The 15534-nt window shown below is 44.0% G+C and overlaps 1 protein-coding gene across 3 annotated transcripts in view; it reads right to left on the bottom strand.

The window, feature by feature from the left end:
* The window catches only part of LOC120809324 (tetraspanin-9), a 126918-nt gene that overhangs the window by 5042 nt on the left and 106342 nt on the right, over nucleotides 1–15534 (bottom strand). For all 3 annotated transcript variants that reach the window (XM_040163036.2, XM_040163037.2, XM_040163035.2), the window contains 5 exons: nucleotides 10809–11000; nucleotides 8165–8239; nucleotides 3093–3194; nucleotides 2691–2822; nucleotides 1730–1813 (listed from right to left, as the gene is read on the bottom strand). In XM_040163036.2, the coding sequence (XP_040018970.1) occupies nucleotides 1730–1813; nucleotides 2691–2822; nucleotides 3093–3194; nucleotides 8165–8239; nucleotides 10809–11000 (585 nt within the window). The remainder of the gene's footprint in view (nucleotides 1–1729; nucleotides 1814–2690; nucleotides 2823–3092; nucleotides 3195–8164; nucleotides 8240–10808; nucleotides 11001–15534) is intronic.

Raw genomic sequence — 15534 nt, 5'->3', positions numbered from 1 at the left:
CACACTGTATGTGCTGCAGGCCTGAATCATTCATAAGCCAACTTCCCCCCCTGTGCCTCCGGCAGTCATGTGAAATGACACAATTGCAGGGCATCATCTTTTCATGACGCTAACCTCCATCATATCCCCCAACTTTTGAGTCTTGGAACATGACAGCTTAAGGTCTGTTAATCGACTCGCATACTTCGCAGCGCGTGGAGAGTGTGTGTGTGTGTGTGTGTGTACAGGAGGAGAGCGAGATCGTCAAAACGATGTCAGCCAATTAGTCTCCACAACGCGCCGATATTTGTCAGAAGAAGAAAAAAAGGGAATAAACTTTTAGTTATTATAGAGTGATATTCATTCAGTTTGCAAGTTTTATTTTGTGGTCCTATTCTTTTTATTTATTAAATGTTGGAATTAAATAAATACTGTACTATAATAATGTTTGTTTTCGTTGACGATCAAATGGTGTCACTTTAATATATTAAGGTTCAGCGATTTATCTGCTAAAAGAGCAAAGAAACGAAGCATTGAAGAGTCTTCCTTAAGCATTTAGATGATTGAACAGCTCTTATCATAACGGGGCGCTGAGACGCCTCCAGGTCATTTCACTCACTTAAAAACAGTCTTGAGAAAAAATAACTTTCTGACCGCAGCCTGTGTGTACGTGTTTGCAGAAGGTCGGTGAGTTTGGAAGGATGCGGGAAGCGTGTGATCTTGTCATGAATACATAGTGATACATAGTGATCTTGTATCGACAAATGTAAACAGTAATGCTGAACAGTGGGTGGCGTGAACTTTAACACAGGCCTTAAGCACGATCTTTTCCCAAGGACATTTGAAATGAAGAAGCATCTTATAAAACTCAACGCAGCGATTTCACAGCGAGGCCACCTGGCTCTGAATGAAAAATGGTTCATGAATAAGCAAACCGGAGAGTGAGGGCAGGGGGGGGGGCAGCCAAAAAGATGAAAATGGAAAAGGCAGAGAGCAGGGGATATTTTTCATTACGTAAACCAGAGTGAAACAATTTAAAAACAGTCAACATGATATTTACAGGTAAAACCTCAATTTAAGCAGACTTTATTAAAAAAGTCAAATGATGCATGCGACATACAACTGCAAACATCACTCAAGGGGACAACATATCTAAATTTGTGCTGAAGGTAACTAAGAACGGGTGAAACACCATCCTCCCGGGACAGATGATAACTCTGAAGGTATGTTCAAAGTAAGTTAAAGCAGCAGTTAAATGTATGCAGAGATGAGGGAAAAGTAAAGTTTGCAGACACTTGTAGGACACAACCTCCAACTACGTGGGAACAGTACTGCAGTGGCAGTGACAGTCATCGTACAAAGAGGGATGGATGTAAAGCAGATCTTTTATAGGAGGAATATCTACCCCCCCCCGCCCCTCCCTTCCTATTCAGTGTCTCAGCTGAGAGCTCCTTATACCTGACTACATCCCTTTAGGCTGTACGCCTAGTGGCTTTGATTTTCCCAGACAGGATCAGGGTGCAGAAGACGGCTGCTTCAATATTTCAAGATGAGTGGGTGTCCGCAACGCCCACTGAGAAGAATCCTTATGACTCTCTCAGGAGAAGATGGAGGTAAAGAGGCCACGGAAGGCACACAGACAGGTAGACACAAACAAATGCACCTACACAGAAAACATTAATAAGAGAAACAGGGAGAGAAGCACGAAGAAATGAAGAGTGGAAGAGCAATTTATCACTAAGCCTCTTACCTGCACTACCAAGATGACCATGCCTATGGTTCCCAGCAGGTGCTTGTTGTCATCCAGCCACTCCTCCACTTTCTCAAAGCAGCCCTGAGATGAAGCACAAGCTTGTGAAGACAAGACAACAACAAGAGAAAAGTGCATTTCCCATGCGGCAGGAGAATCACGTCCATTTCACTTGCCGCCTGTTTTGGGTCATCCCAACCACCCTGTTCACGCTTTCCCACTCGAATGCATCCCTTGCATATGGGATATCCCCTCGGTTGAATACACCACCAGGTGGGGTGTTAAAACGGGGGAATGGCCCATGAGTGGTGACTTTTATATGCAGACTTATGGGCCACATATATTGTTAAATGTATTACCACCTTGGTTCATTCAAGGGTCACTCACTGGCAGGGAGGTGGGGGTGGGGGGGAAGCTGCGAGGCGGAGCCCCTTCTTAAGGGTGGGTGCTGATGCAGCATGTAAAAGTAACTGTGCGGCCGTCTCCTCTGGGCAGGATTACACACACAAGCTTTAAAAACTGTGCTTTCCCAATGGGCCAGCTCAATGTCTGCCTATTCCCGTACTGGCAATTCGATTAGAGCTCATTTCAGGTTTTTAATCCACCTCTTTGGACTCGCTAAATAAGCACATGCCAGACCAAATGTGGCTGATTAGAGTCATAGTGGAGGGAGATTGGTGCTGTGTTTTAATGCATAATGGAAACAAATACATTGCGATCAGCTGTAAGACAAAAACTTTTAAACTACTGTGCAGATGGACCGAAGGAGATGTGTGGCTGTGATGTCCCTTGTGAATGTACACACAGAATACAGCCAGCAAAATATCTCTTTTTGGTCGTTTTGCATCTCTCTCTGTACGTTTTGTGTCTCTTTACATTTGGTTTATGTAAGTTAAGCCTGGATGTGTAGATCATACAACAAATGAATAAACCAAAAACCCATTACAGCAGATGAACTCACCCTGTTCCAGAACATATTTGTTGAGTTTTTCCCGCAGTCCTGGTAATGCTCCTGGCAGCAGCGGTCTGGTACCATCTTCTCCTGCAGGGCCTCGTGCCAGTCGCTGTACGCGATCACACCGCAGCACTTCCACTGTGAAGGCCAAGCACACGTCGCACAAAAGATGAATTTACGCTTCCCGACCTCAGAGGCCCCAAACTAACGTTAACGTGACCAGGATTATGATGATGATGATTGGTCCCTGCAATAATGAAGCGCAGCAGACTTTGACTTTGAAGTTGCATAAAGCCACTGCGAAGCCAGGAACTACATTAGCTGGAATATTTTAGTGTACCGTATGCATTTGTTTCATGCAGATTCTTTCGAACACTTGACGTAATGCATGGCGTGAGACGTGTCTACCTCGGCCTGGATGATGTTCCAGGCATTTCGTAAGCCTATGTTGTTGTCGGAGTTGTAGAGAGCCAGCCCGTCCTTCAGATCCTGCTTGGCGTTCTCGCTCACCTGAAGACGAAAAAGACAAACACCCGCCGGTATTAGAGACCTTGCATCAAAGGGGTCCTTTGAAGAATCGTTAATTGAGTTGAAATATCCATCATATGCTTCGTATCGGAGCAGGCAGTTGAAGCTTAAATGTTAGTGCGGATGCATTCATTGTCTACATCTTTTTTTATTTCCCTTTTCACAGATTGAATAGAATTCTTCAGGATGTCCTTCTTGTGAATAAAACTGATAGCGGCTTAGTTAGGAGGTAGTTTTTCTTTCTTTTTACCTTTTAAAAGTGACCCCACTACAGCGGATCTGACACACGTCATGCGCCGCTAGCACATCATTTTCCTCCTGACTGAACCCCAATAATATGCTCAGGGTTGTGGCATGTCTGACGGCGATTAATATCTCATTGAAGGTGTTAATGAGATACAAAATCAGAGCTTCAGCTTGCCTGCAGTTTGCACTGCCCGTGGGGGTTTTGCTAACTGCAAGGACAGATTGAGAGGCGCTTCAGACAGACGTGGGATAATTATTACTGTAGTACCAAGCACACATCTATAAAGTACTAGTTATTTTACAACAAAAGGAGTGCACCTGCATTAATAGTTAAAGCTTAACACCTCACCTTATACGCCCCAAAATAAGTGAAGCCAAATGATGGCTGTCACCGCCTGACACAACAAGCTGCTTTCTGCTTTTTTTTTAAAATTTCTGCAACCTCGTGGATAATGAGGGATCCTGATTTTCTAAAAGAAATACAATCTAAAAACAGAATTGCCCTTAAACACCTGGTTTGTGAGCTCAATGGCACAGGAAAAGTACCAAGTAGTTTCCTAGGCAATAATATGCTTTGGTTATTGCAAATCATGCAAAGCCCATTCGAAACATCCTTTAAGACCGTTGAATTGAAGATTTGTATCATTTGAAATGGCGCTCCTCCTTCTTGTTCGGTGACTTTTCTGATGCAGAGCAGCACATCTGTGCGGTGCACCTCGGGCTGCAGGCCCTCGCCAATATTTCCTTGTGCGGGAATATGAGACTGAGAGCAGCATCATCAATCTCTGCCACTGTTTCTATGCTTTATCTTTTCCTCTCCATCCAGGCTGTGATGCTGCATGCTCATTACCGACTCCCCGCGCTAACACTAGTCACTAGAGAGCATAGAGGGTCGGGGAGGAGGTGCTACAATAACAACAATAAAAAAAAATCATCTTCCGAGTCGCCGATCAGTCTCTGCGTTTCTTCTGTTTAATGTGCGAAAGTCTTTGTTACAGCCTGAAAATGTAACTCGATGATCCACATTTACTGCTAATGAGAAGCAGAACCGGGATCCCGGCAACGAACATGGATTTGATCATGCAACTCTCCCTGTGAAAAGGAGCAGATTCATACACATTCTGTGTTGTGTCTTATTTTTCCAGATGGGGGAAAAATCCACTTGACTGAAACCTCATGTTGTTGTTCACAAATAACAGACTTCGACAAAGTATGGGGGTTGCACTAACTCCAGGTTACTTTTCTGTGCATCATCTCAGATGTGTTCCACTCACAACTCCCTGAGACAATGATCATGCTTCTGTTTACACAGATCATCTTGTGTTCTCCTCCGGGCTGCTCGGGTTAAACAAGGTGGTGCATTCATCACGTACTGTACATCTAAAAGGCCTCAGCAGGGCGAACACGGTCACAGAAAGGTGGAAACACATGGATTCGTGCATATATTACAGGTGGACGCAATGATTGAAGGAATGGGCTGCCGCTTCTAATTGGTGTGTTTCCTGCACAAAAGCCGAGAACAGCGAGTGGGTGGTGGAATGTCTGATCCGTCTGCTTGCAACGCCGTAATAATACAAGACAGCCAGTTAGTACTGAACTCACAGAGAGGTGCAGTATGGAGATACTCTTCATTGGTTTTTCAGTTCTTTTTATCCTTTAAGGAATATTTATTTTATTCATTTATAAGTAAAGAATGTTTTATTTATTAGCATTAATTTAGCCTCTTAGGACGACTGTTAACAACTGCTCTCTTGGAAAACAATTTACAGTTCTAAAGAATCATCCTATATATTAGTTTACAGTGGTGTAATAGGCGTATAAAAGATCAATTAGTGTATTGCGTGAGTTTAATATACCTTTTACAAATGACTATTCATCTCTTTGAGGGATTACAATCTTCAAACAATGTTTGATTCCCCCGTTTCAAGGCTTTACTTTATTATATGCTCTGTAATTACCCTCCTAGAATATCAGAGCAGATTAACACAATACGCTGACAGAAAAGCCGGTACATTCCCTGGATGGTTCACGTGAAATCATATGGTATTAAAGGTTATGGCTTATATGTACCGTAACGTTTAGGTCATAGTATTTTGGGTTACACTCGAGGTGAGTTTTGAGGTCCAAAAGTTAAAGATGGTCGACGAGGTGAAAACCTTAAACAGCTGCGCAACTAAGTGTCACTTATCTGACTTTTTCCTCAAGTAAAAGAAAGCAGGTGTCTCCAGCTAGCTGTTCAACAGTATGGAACGAGTCTTAGCGAATAACCAAACACTAAAGTGACATTCACAGCACATCTTTGAAGTCACGTGAACCACAACATCTTACTATTTTACATCCAATTGAACTCTGCTCCAAAAAGGACTTGTGTTGTATATTGTGTGGTCACACTGGCTGTAATTGTCACGTTCTTTGACTCTCTGAGGGCCCCTGAGGAACCGAAGCTAATAGTATTTCGCTGTTGTTCTCATGGCTCAAATCTGGAGAAGTGTGTCAGCTAACTGCCCGGAATGCGAAATAAATGATGCGGAGAGGAGCAGCATCACAGCAAGAGGTCTCCAACAGTACATCATTAAAAAGCATACTTAGTTCCCCAAGTTGCTCAGCAGGCCTGTGCCGGGTAGCCTGAGGTTGTGGCACGCAACCGAGCGAAGGGAAGGCCCCCGCCACTTCTCTGTAATTGGTCTGGAAACGGAATAAAGCGTGGCCGAGGATTGGACATAATTCTGCATGAAAACCAATGCAACACATGACTAGATGCTAGTTAAATTATTCCCTCCCCTGCATTTCACCTTCTCCCTACACCCACATGAACATACTCTTTAGGCTTCCCCTCCTCCGCTCGCCAGGTTCTGTTTTCGCACTCTGAGCTGGTTAGGCGAGGCGAGGCTTGTTGGATCGACAGAGGCACAATGAGGTCACGTCGTCAAAGACGCGTTTGAAAAGTCTGTAATCTGGTTTGTGGCCGAGCCGTCAGCTGGTTGCGGGCCCAGCTTCATTACGCTGCGGCCTTTGGATGGCTTCATGCCGTTGGGCTGTGGAGGGAAAGAGCGGTACCTGCACATGAGCCACACCTCGAGACCACACTGCTGGGTTTGGGACATTTAACAAGAACTAAACTGGTGGAAATGCAGAAATAAGGTGGCGGCGTGAATAAAATGTGTTTCTCCAGCAAAACCAGATACTATATGTTCGCTTCTTCCTTACACAGCCACCAGAGCTTGTGTGGAAACATCACATTTTGTAGACGCATCGATCATGACTTAAAGATGACCTATTCGAACAACTGAAATATCTGTTTGCAGGCCTCCGCCGATACACATTGAAAAGATGCCAACTATGTACGTCTTCCAGACTTGTTAATAAATGCCTTGTGATTAGAAGATCAAATAGGAACAGTGAATTAGTGATTCCTCTGATCACAGCCTGTAGGAGAGGATGAGGAGAGGATAACGCAGCATACTAAATCTCACCGGGGAGAGGCAAGTACAGAGAAGAGAAGAAAAAAAACACAGCGATTGCTCTTCATCCAATCGGGACGTTCAACGTCAGCGCTGTCCTCCTGTTTGCGAGAAGTTTGAAAACGGCATCTCGGATGACATCATTTGCTGTGATGACATTGCGAACACCAATTAGCGTAATGTGCTGGTTAGCGATTAGCATTATCTTTATTTCACCCCCCCCGAATAAGTTTGCTATTCATCATTGTTGCGTTGAATCCGGCGGATCTCCCGGGGTGATGCCCTATCCAACACTAATGCAGACTCATTAAACCTCACGTTTGAGAAATCCTCAGCCCTGCTTGGCTGTCGCTTCCAGACTTCACAGGTGATGGGAATGCACCGCTGCGAAGTCAAGAATCTCTATTTAAATTCTAGGGATCAGAGTTTGGATTTTTTTTCCTCCTCCAAAAGTTAAGCCAGCAATATTTTTGAGATAAGGCAACAGGCATATTTACTCCGGACTGTGTGTGCCTCCGAGTCCTGATACAAATCTGAGAATGGATTGGCTGTTAAATTAATTCCTTTATCTGCCTCAGAGCAAAAAGTTTGAGCAATAACCTCAGAACAAAGAGTAAGAATTTGGCAGCTGGAGGGCTTTGAGCATATATATATTAGACAGATCTATCAACGATGAGTCCTTGAAAACAGAAAAGAGAGAGAAGTCTTCATCGCCGTGCATCCGCAAGACACTTGTCATGTTCCGGATTAAAACATTTGTGGGGCCATTTGATTAACCTGAGGAGAACCTTATGTCAGTTCATGGATGTCAGTGATCTCCAGAGCTTTACATAGAGTCATCTGTTGCCACCACAGAGGCCGTCACCTGCCTTGAGCCCATGCGGGGGTCATGGGAATATGCGCCTGAGGCCATTTACAGGGAGCCAACTGGTTGGCATTGGGATGCTTTTTGCAGCTTAACCTTTGACTGCTGGATCAATGGCTGCATGGAAATAAGTCAACTTCCTGTCTGAGAAATGTAACCCAAGAAAGCTCAGATAGTCCAGCGGCAACTGGACATAGACATGTTCATACCAATAGCCCTTGCAGTTGCTTGGGCAATATTTTGTATGCGAAGACTAAGCTGTAATGTGGGCATAACAACCGCCACAGCGCATGTAAACGGTGTAGACTACTTAAGGAAGAATGGTGCAGAGTTTACTGGAACAATGACGGCCATAATTTGAAAAAACGATGCTGACTTACCTTATCTGAGTACACAAAGAACAGGATGAGCAATATCAGCTCTGCCAGGAGAATTATCAGCAGGACAATGAAGAACTGTCAGAGAGAGAGAGAGCCTTGTTTTAACAATTGCTTTGGCAGTATTGTTATTCCACCTTGTCATGTCACGGAAAATTATGTTCAAAATGAAGAGGCCACATTGCAGTAATTTGTGTCAATGAGTGCCACAGGAAAACACATTCCAAGAATATAAATGACGCACTGGATCACAACATTCATTTTTCAACTTTGATTTGCAGTGCTTTTGATTCATAGTCTACCTTAGAGGGCATTGTGTGGGTTTTAGATTCCTTCCGTAGCTTTACATAGAAACATGCAGTCAATTCAGGTTAAATCAATTGTTTACATTATGTGAAATAAGCTTATTTGTTCGCTTATTTAGAGAGTTATGCTGGAAGACATTTCTACGCTAAATAAATATAAAACTCCAGTCAACATCGGTTAGCTTAGCTTAGCATTAAGACTAAGAACACAGGAAAACAGCCTGCCTGACTGTGCAAACACGGTATTTGTAAAAAGAGCATCCAGTTCTCTGCTGGTTGCCTGGCAGCCTTTCTAACCGTGACAACAGGACTGCATGACATACTTTGTGCAGCCAAGAAGTAGTCAGACAAATAAGAAACGACATGTTAATCAGTGAGCTTTAGAGGCGCTGGTATACACATTTTGTTATGTTTGCACAAAGCTTCCATTTCCTGCGTTTGTGCTAAACTAAACTAGATAACTGCATACTTAGCATGCAGAAAGAAGAGTGGGATCAAACCTCTACATTGCCCTCGGCCATTAATAAAATAAGTGTATTTTGACATATGTTACCTCCCTAGATTAACAGAGCCTTCCATCTCATCCCACCGTTCTCCTCTTCAGCTCAATATTTACCCAGTTATTTTGCACAACATGGGAGGAGGCAGGCAGACCTAGATTCTAGAAAACCCCACTTATGCTATGCTCATTTGGGAGGACGGGGGTAGGCTAATATTTGTGCCAAGGCCCAGATGAAATGGTACTGATTGGCTGTCGGTTAACTATCTGGGTTGACAGTGTCACTGTTGTGTTTCACAGTTGGGTTTGTCACAATTTCCTGGAGCCGGAAGTTAAAAGGACAGCTTCTGTACACCGCATTGATGGTGCTCTGATGATTGTGTGTCTATACACAGGGTTTTTAAAGACTTTCTGCCACTTATCTCTCCCAATTTACTTCCAAATTTGTCTGAGCAAACATTTTTTTAGAAAGGGAGAATGAAAATGAACTGTAAAGGATGTCTGGGATGTTGGGAATTCAGCTAATCCAGAGAGAGTTGTCTGCACAGAAACTTCAGAGGTAATATGTCAAGGTAGATGCTCAGATCTGTTTGCTGCGGCAGATCTGAGCCCACTCTGATGTCTCAGCGTCCTGCTCTCATCCCTTCCACTCCCCACCCCCCCGGACGTGCTGATCCGGACAGTCTCGCCTGGACAAAAACAACAACTACTAGCAAAGAGAGCGGCGGAATTATCACAGGCTATATATGACACGCTACCGCACCAGGTTGACTTAATGAAAGATCAGAAGCTCTAGATTTCTGAGTCACTCTTCTTTCCCTAATTTGAAAATGTGCCCCTCTTGTCCCCCTCGCCCTCCCCCACTCCCTCTCTCTGCTTCACACTTGTTAGGCAGGTGAAGGAAGCCATGTCGAACACAGAGGATTTGGCGGGGCTTTTGACGGATGCAGGAGCTTCAGGGGATTGAGCGGTTTGTGATGTTAAGTACCCAGAGCGGAAAACGCAACTCCTCATTTAAAGTTCCAAGAGTTACAGGAAAGTTCTCTTTTTTTTTATATTGCGCACAAACACCATGACATTGGGTGAACTTCTGTAATTTTACGCAAGATAAAACCATGCGTAACTTTTGGCAAACAGGGCCGAGACAAGAGTCTTTGAAATGAATAATAAATCATTCTCAATTATTTAGCACAGAAATAGTGCTTTTAGTGCGCGTACAGTAATTCAACCACACTGGGAACACCGAAGGCCTTTTGATTGACAGCTATTTTTCTGTTACGTGAACAAAGCCATGGAGATGTCATGAATGCGTTGATGCCTTAATTTCCCGAAAGGGAGAATTCAGTTCTAATTTTCCTTTGAGAGCCATATAATAACATTAAATAACCTCTTGCAGTGAGTCCGCCGTACCTCAGCTACATGACACTTAATGCAATGTGAGTAGTGGGTGGAGTTAGTCAACCGAAAAAGGAATAAATGCAGTAGTATAACTTAATACTACTTAAGTAGCGTGCTGTAAAAAATATTTTCTTCCAAGACGTCAACCGTTGCGATATTTTACAGTATTGACAAATAACAGTATATTACTGTTGAGAATTCCTCGTTATTTTACAGTAATTTGTTTTTAAGTGCTGGTTCCTGCTGGCCTGTGACGAGCATGTGTGGTCGTGGGTATTCGGGAGGTTGTCCCTACAAGAGGTCTCCGCTAATATTTGCATGGCTGACATGGGGGGGAAATGGGGGACAAGACGAGGGAGAGCGGAGCTGCAGTGTGTGAATCCTTAGACAGTCGTCTCCTTTCTAATAGGGCACTGCGTAGGTTCTGCATGCGGATTGAACTCACGCTCAGAAGCAGGCACTTGTTCTCCTTGATGGCCCCGAGGCAACCGAGGAAGCCCGTTACCATGACGATAGCGCCGATGGCGATGACCATGTTGGCGGCCGACAGCGAGGGGAACGAGGGTGAGAAGGTGGCGAAACTGCCCTGCGACACAGAAAGCCAGATGCCCACGCCGAGCAGCCCGCAGCCGCATAACTGCAAGGAAAGAGAGCACAAGGTCAGCAAACCAACAGCAGGTGAGTCGGGGTTAGTTACAGCAATTATTTACAAAGAAAAGTTCATTTTCACTTCTCCTCTGGCAGGATTTGCTTATGACATAAAGACAGGCAGGTATTCATTCTGAACACTACTCCAATGTTTGAGCTTCTAGGGCTAACATTTCTCTAACAGCACCATTGCAAAAGGCTGAATTGCTCACAGTCATCACCAAACGCTGCTGAAAAAAACACAAGAGGTTTTACACCAATTAAAATGGTGATAAGCCAATAACAGCTCTGCAAGAGATTAGAGCAAAAATTGGACTTGGGCCACGCTTATTTTGTATATTTGAGCCGATTATGTTAAATCCAGAACAAACAGATGTAATTACTGCCACCCTCTGAAATGGAAAAAGTTCCAAGCCTTCCAAAACCACCCGCAGTAAACTTGAACTTCACCTAGAGGGAGCAATTCACTAATTCCCCTCAGTCACACCGCCAGGCGGCTGCTGATGTGTGTGAGGTCTGCATTGCAGTTCATTAATGCAAAGAGGTGTTTATGGAAGGCTTTGATTGCAGAAGTGTCCCATCTGCTGATGTGTTAGTCTATCTATCAGCGGTAAGAGCCGTACAGCACGCAACCCACTCCGTGAAATATTGCCCGGGAGGTAAGTGGTGACATCTTTGCAAGCACCTAATGGAATGAAATATCCAAGGCAATCTTTCCATGATTAAAAAAAAAAAAAATCCAAATGAGGTGAAATATGGGACGGCACAATGGTAAATCATCGCACCAAAGCCTTTTCCAGCCCTCTATTCACACCGCTCCCCCCCTCCTCTCCTCTATCTGCACCGCTGCTCCACAGCACTTTAATGCCTGTCAGCAAAATGTGCAACAAACCTCCTGCGCTTGCAAACAAGTACACACACACACAGTCACTATCCAGTAAGAATTATGAATAAATCCCTGCCTCTTTTTCCTCTTTAAAAAAAAAAAAGTTGAATTGATCAATGGAATCACTGATAACAAACCTTAAAATGTGCTGCAGCAATAACAACAGAAACAAGCAGCCTCGGTGATCGCCTGGGTCGCACAGCGGTTAAAAATAAAGACTTAAAGCACAAGAAACTCTTGAGGGTTTAAATGAGCTGGCGAGAGACGCCGCAGGTCAAATGAGTCCTATTTATCTGCAGGTGAATACACTTCCAGCCCCCTCCCAGGTGTCATTGAGCAGTGAGGTTTGACTCAGTGCATGTCGTCTCTTTCGTTGGCTATGGCAGTGCACGCGTGCTTTCCTGAGGACCGAGGACTCACTGGAAGCAAATTAAAAGCCGGGATACAGAGAGGATCGGGACATGAGACGGGATTGACGAAAGCCCAGTTTCAGAAGGTGCAATCTCTGAAGGTGCTGCCATCAAGGTTGAAGACAAGGGAGTTTGCGAACTCCGTCCACCCAGCAGACTCTGAGAGGGACACGTAGCAATGAAGTCACGTTGGATTTCTCACCCAAAAAGAACCAGTAGTCTGAGTGGTGCTGGTGGGATTTTCAATAACATATCTCATATAAATACTTGAGAGGAAACAGTATTTCTTGGTAGGCACTCGCTGGCCCTTGATTAAAAAAGGCGGAATGAGGGCGTCAATTAAAAAGGCTCATAAAGGTCACGTCTCTATGCGGAGCAGCTAAAATCCACAGAGGGGGGATAGATCACGCAGAGCGTGAAGAAGTGTTGGAGGACGCAGGGGAGGAGTTTTTAAGAGGACAGGGAGATGGACTGGACTGAAAGCGCCAAAGGGGAACAGAAGGAGCTTATGCAGTCCAAGTAGGGAGGGTTTCAATGTCTCCCCTTAATTGTATTTAATGGCCAGCGAAGGGAGCTCGTCCAACTCTGTCGCTTTCTCTTAAAGTGACTGTGAAACCAGCCATGGCACAATCTGTTCTGAGGGTAACAGGAGTAATCTCTGCCCGGCTTACTCTACTGCTACTGCAAAACATGCAGACCTTTGTGTCGCTGCTACAGGAAAAACCTCCAGAGTAAGCGGTGATTCCTTGGTTATCTGACCTTGGCGCGCGCGCCTGAGCTTCACCTCGAGGATCTCCGCTGAACTTCTTATCTACTTTAAATTGTGGGCCGGCCCGGTTTTGATTTCCCGTCCGAAGGGGAAGGAATCCCCCAAATAGCGGGAGGCCGGCAAACAGTCACGGCGAAGGGTTGTCATTAAGTGCCAATTGGAGTGAGCAGATGCTTAAGGGTGATGATTAACATTTGGTTTTGAAGGGACGTATTGTCTAATTATTTTCTGTGAACAAAGAAAACAAAATAAAGTGAATTCCGTGTTTGTTTTCGCTGACGGGAAAGTCAATATGGGTTATGCAACAACTTTTCACTATAATCTAAAAATGTCCTAAAGTTACCTTGCCACTGATAATATATTTTAGATAACTCGTTGGTGGGGCCCCAGCATGATGCTACACGCCAATTTAAGAAGAAATCTGCAGCTCACACAGTATTACTCTGCTTTCCCGAGTCGTGCATGCGACTCGCAGGAGCGGCTGAGGCTGACCCGTGACGGCTCGCACTACTATTTCAGTTTTAACAAGCTTCGGGTCTTTTAGCTCATTACATTGGCATATATGTATTTCTGGGTTGGTTGCACTGTTGGAGCAACTTGACTGCTTTGTGTTGGATCCATATAGTGTATTTTTCAATTTTGAGATGGAGGCTGATATGAACATATGTGTCTTTCAACTGTTATAATTAGTTTATTTGCTAAATTGAATTTATGAAAAAAAAAAAAGTAACTTGACGGGGAGGGATCCTGGGCATCTGTAAAATTGTCCTGTTCCCTTTTCATACGTGTTGGGCAACACCTGGAGAGCACCTCCATGGCCTGGCAAATTGAGTTTGGTTTCTAAATTCCATTTTTGAAAGAAGTGACAACGAAAGGAGCCGAGCAACATTTAATTTCCAGAAGAGGAAATTGGAGTACAACGAGGTGGGAATCCATCTAACTGGATGAATCGGGTCCTGCTGTTTGCGGCCTTTTAACAAGCTCCAGGGTGGGAATAAGCGCAATAATAGGGTGTGTATCAACTGTGAGGCAACGTCTCAAACAGGAAAGAAAGGCCAAGGGGGTCAAAATATAGGATGCGTGGAAGAAGGTCACGCAAGCATTAAAGCCAGACCGATTGGGTGTGTGTGGGAGGCAGAGAAGAGGGCGAGCCTTCGTCCAAATGACTGGTTCAGTTACTGCACCGACTGGTTCAGTGACACGAAGCCACTCGACGCGGGACCCCACTTCAGCGCGAGAGCGGAGGGTGAACGATGCCGACTCGTTATCACTGAGCTCTCAGAGAGGTCACAGTGGTGTCATCGAGAATGACGGCTTTCGTCAAATTACCGCCGTCCTCGGTGGCTCAACTCTCCTTGTGCGGGAGTTTGTAAGGTTTGGTTGCGTGAGTGATACGTGTGTGTTGGCGCCTCTTTAGTTCATGAAATGCTTTAAAGCTGAGAGTAAATAAACAAAAGACAGTGTCTTTTAAAACAGACATAATTAGTCTCCACAGACATCTGTAGTGCCAAACTAAAATCTAACCTTTTTGTTTAAGTAATTAGAAATCGCTACCACAACAGCACAATAAACTGTAAAATCGGGGGGAAACGCCAACTTTACTGCTGTAGAATGGAGCCACTTTAGCACTTAACGATCCCCTATGACCTTTACTGCAACTCCATCTTTATTCTTTATCATCGGGAAACTTTTCTCTCTTGTAGCACAGAACATCTTCTGCTTTAGCATTGATTTTACACTGAAATGAAGATGAAGATTTATTTATCTCCATGTGATCTCGACAGCATGTGATTCATGTAACTATGAAATAGCCTGCCAACTCAAAGAACAACAGAATAGACAGCGAACAGAGAAAAAAAGCCTGAAAGTAAACACAGGCTATTTGTATTTTCTACACAGCGAGTGGAAACGGTCTTCTTGGCAGGCAATAAAGGAAAATGGGTCATTTTGAGAATAGACTCTCAAGGGAGGGTTTGTGTACCTGTCAGAAAAAGATTTCCTCCAAATAAATAAGTACTTATCCTCCATGGGGGTCCCATTAGAGCAAACTAAACAAAAGCCTATGTGCAAAAGGAGCAAAATATTATCTGCAACATTACCACAGACAAAGAATTTCTCTTTGACTCTTGTTCTGCTTGAAAAGTCTACAGAATCATTGTGGGTTCTGGTTCCTTTATTTTTAATGGACAATAGTTTGTTCAATACGCAAAGTCATTTCACTTGCCTTTCTTCTCATCTGTTGAATTCAAGTGAATAATGATGTAAAAATATGCACAGTGGGATGAACAAGTATTTGATACACTGCAGATTTTGCAGGTTTTCCCATTTACAGCATGTAGGAGTCTAATTTCTGCAATCATTTAAAAAAAAAAAAAATCATACGATGTGATTGTCTGGATTTATGTTTTAGATTCACTCACATTTGAAGAGTACTTATGATACAAATTACAGACGCCTA

The sequence above is a fragment of the Gasterosteus aculeatus genome, chromosome X (genome assembly GCF_964276395.1).
Source record: "Gasterosteus aculeatus chromosome X, fGasAcu3.hap1.1, whole genome shotgun sequence".
Taxonomy (NCBI): Eukaryota; Metazoa; Chordata; class Actinopteri; order Perciformes; family Gasterosteidae; genus Gasterosteus; species Gasterosteus aculeatus.
Note: the sequence above shows the minus strand (reverse complement) of the source record. Positions and strands in the feature narration are given on the sequence as shown.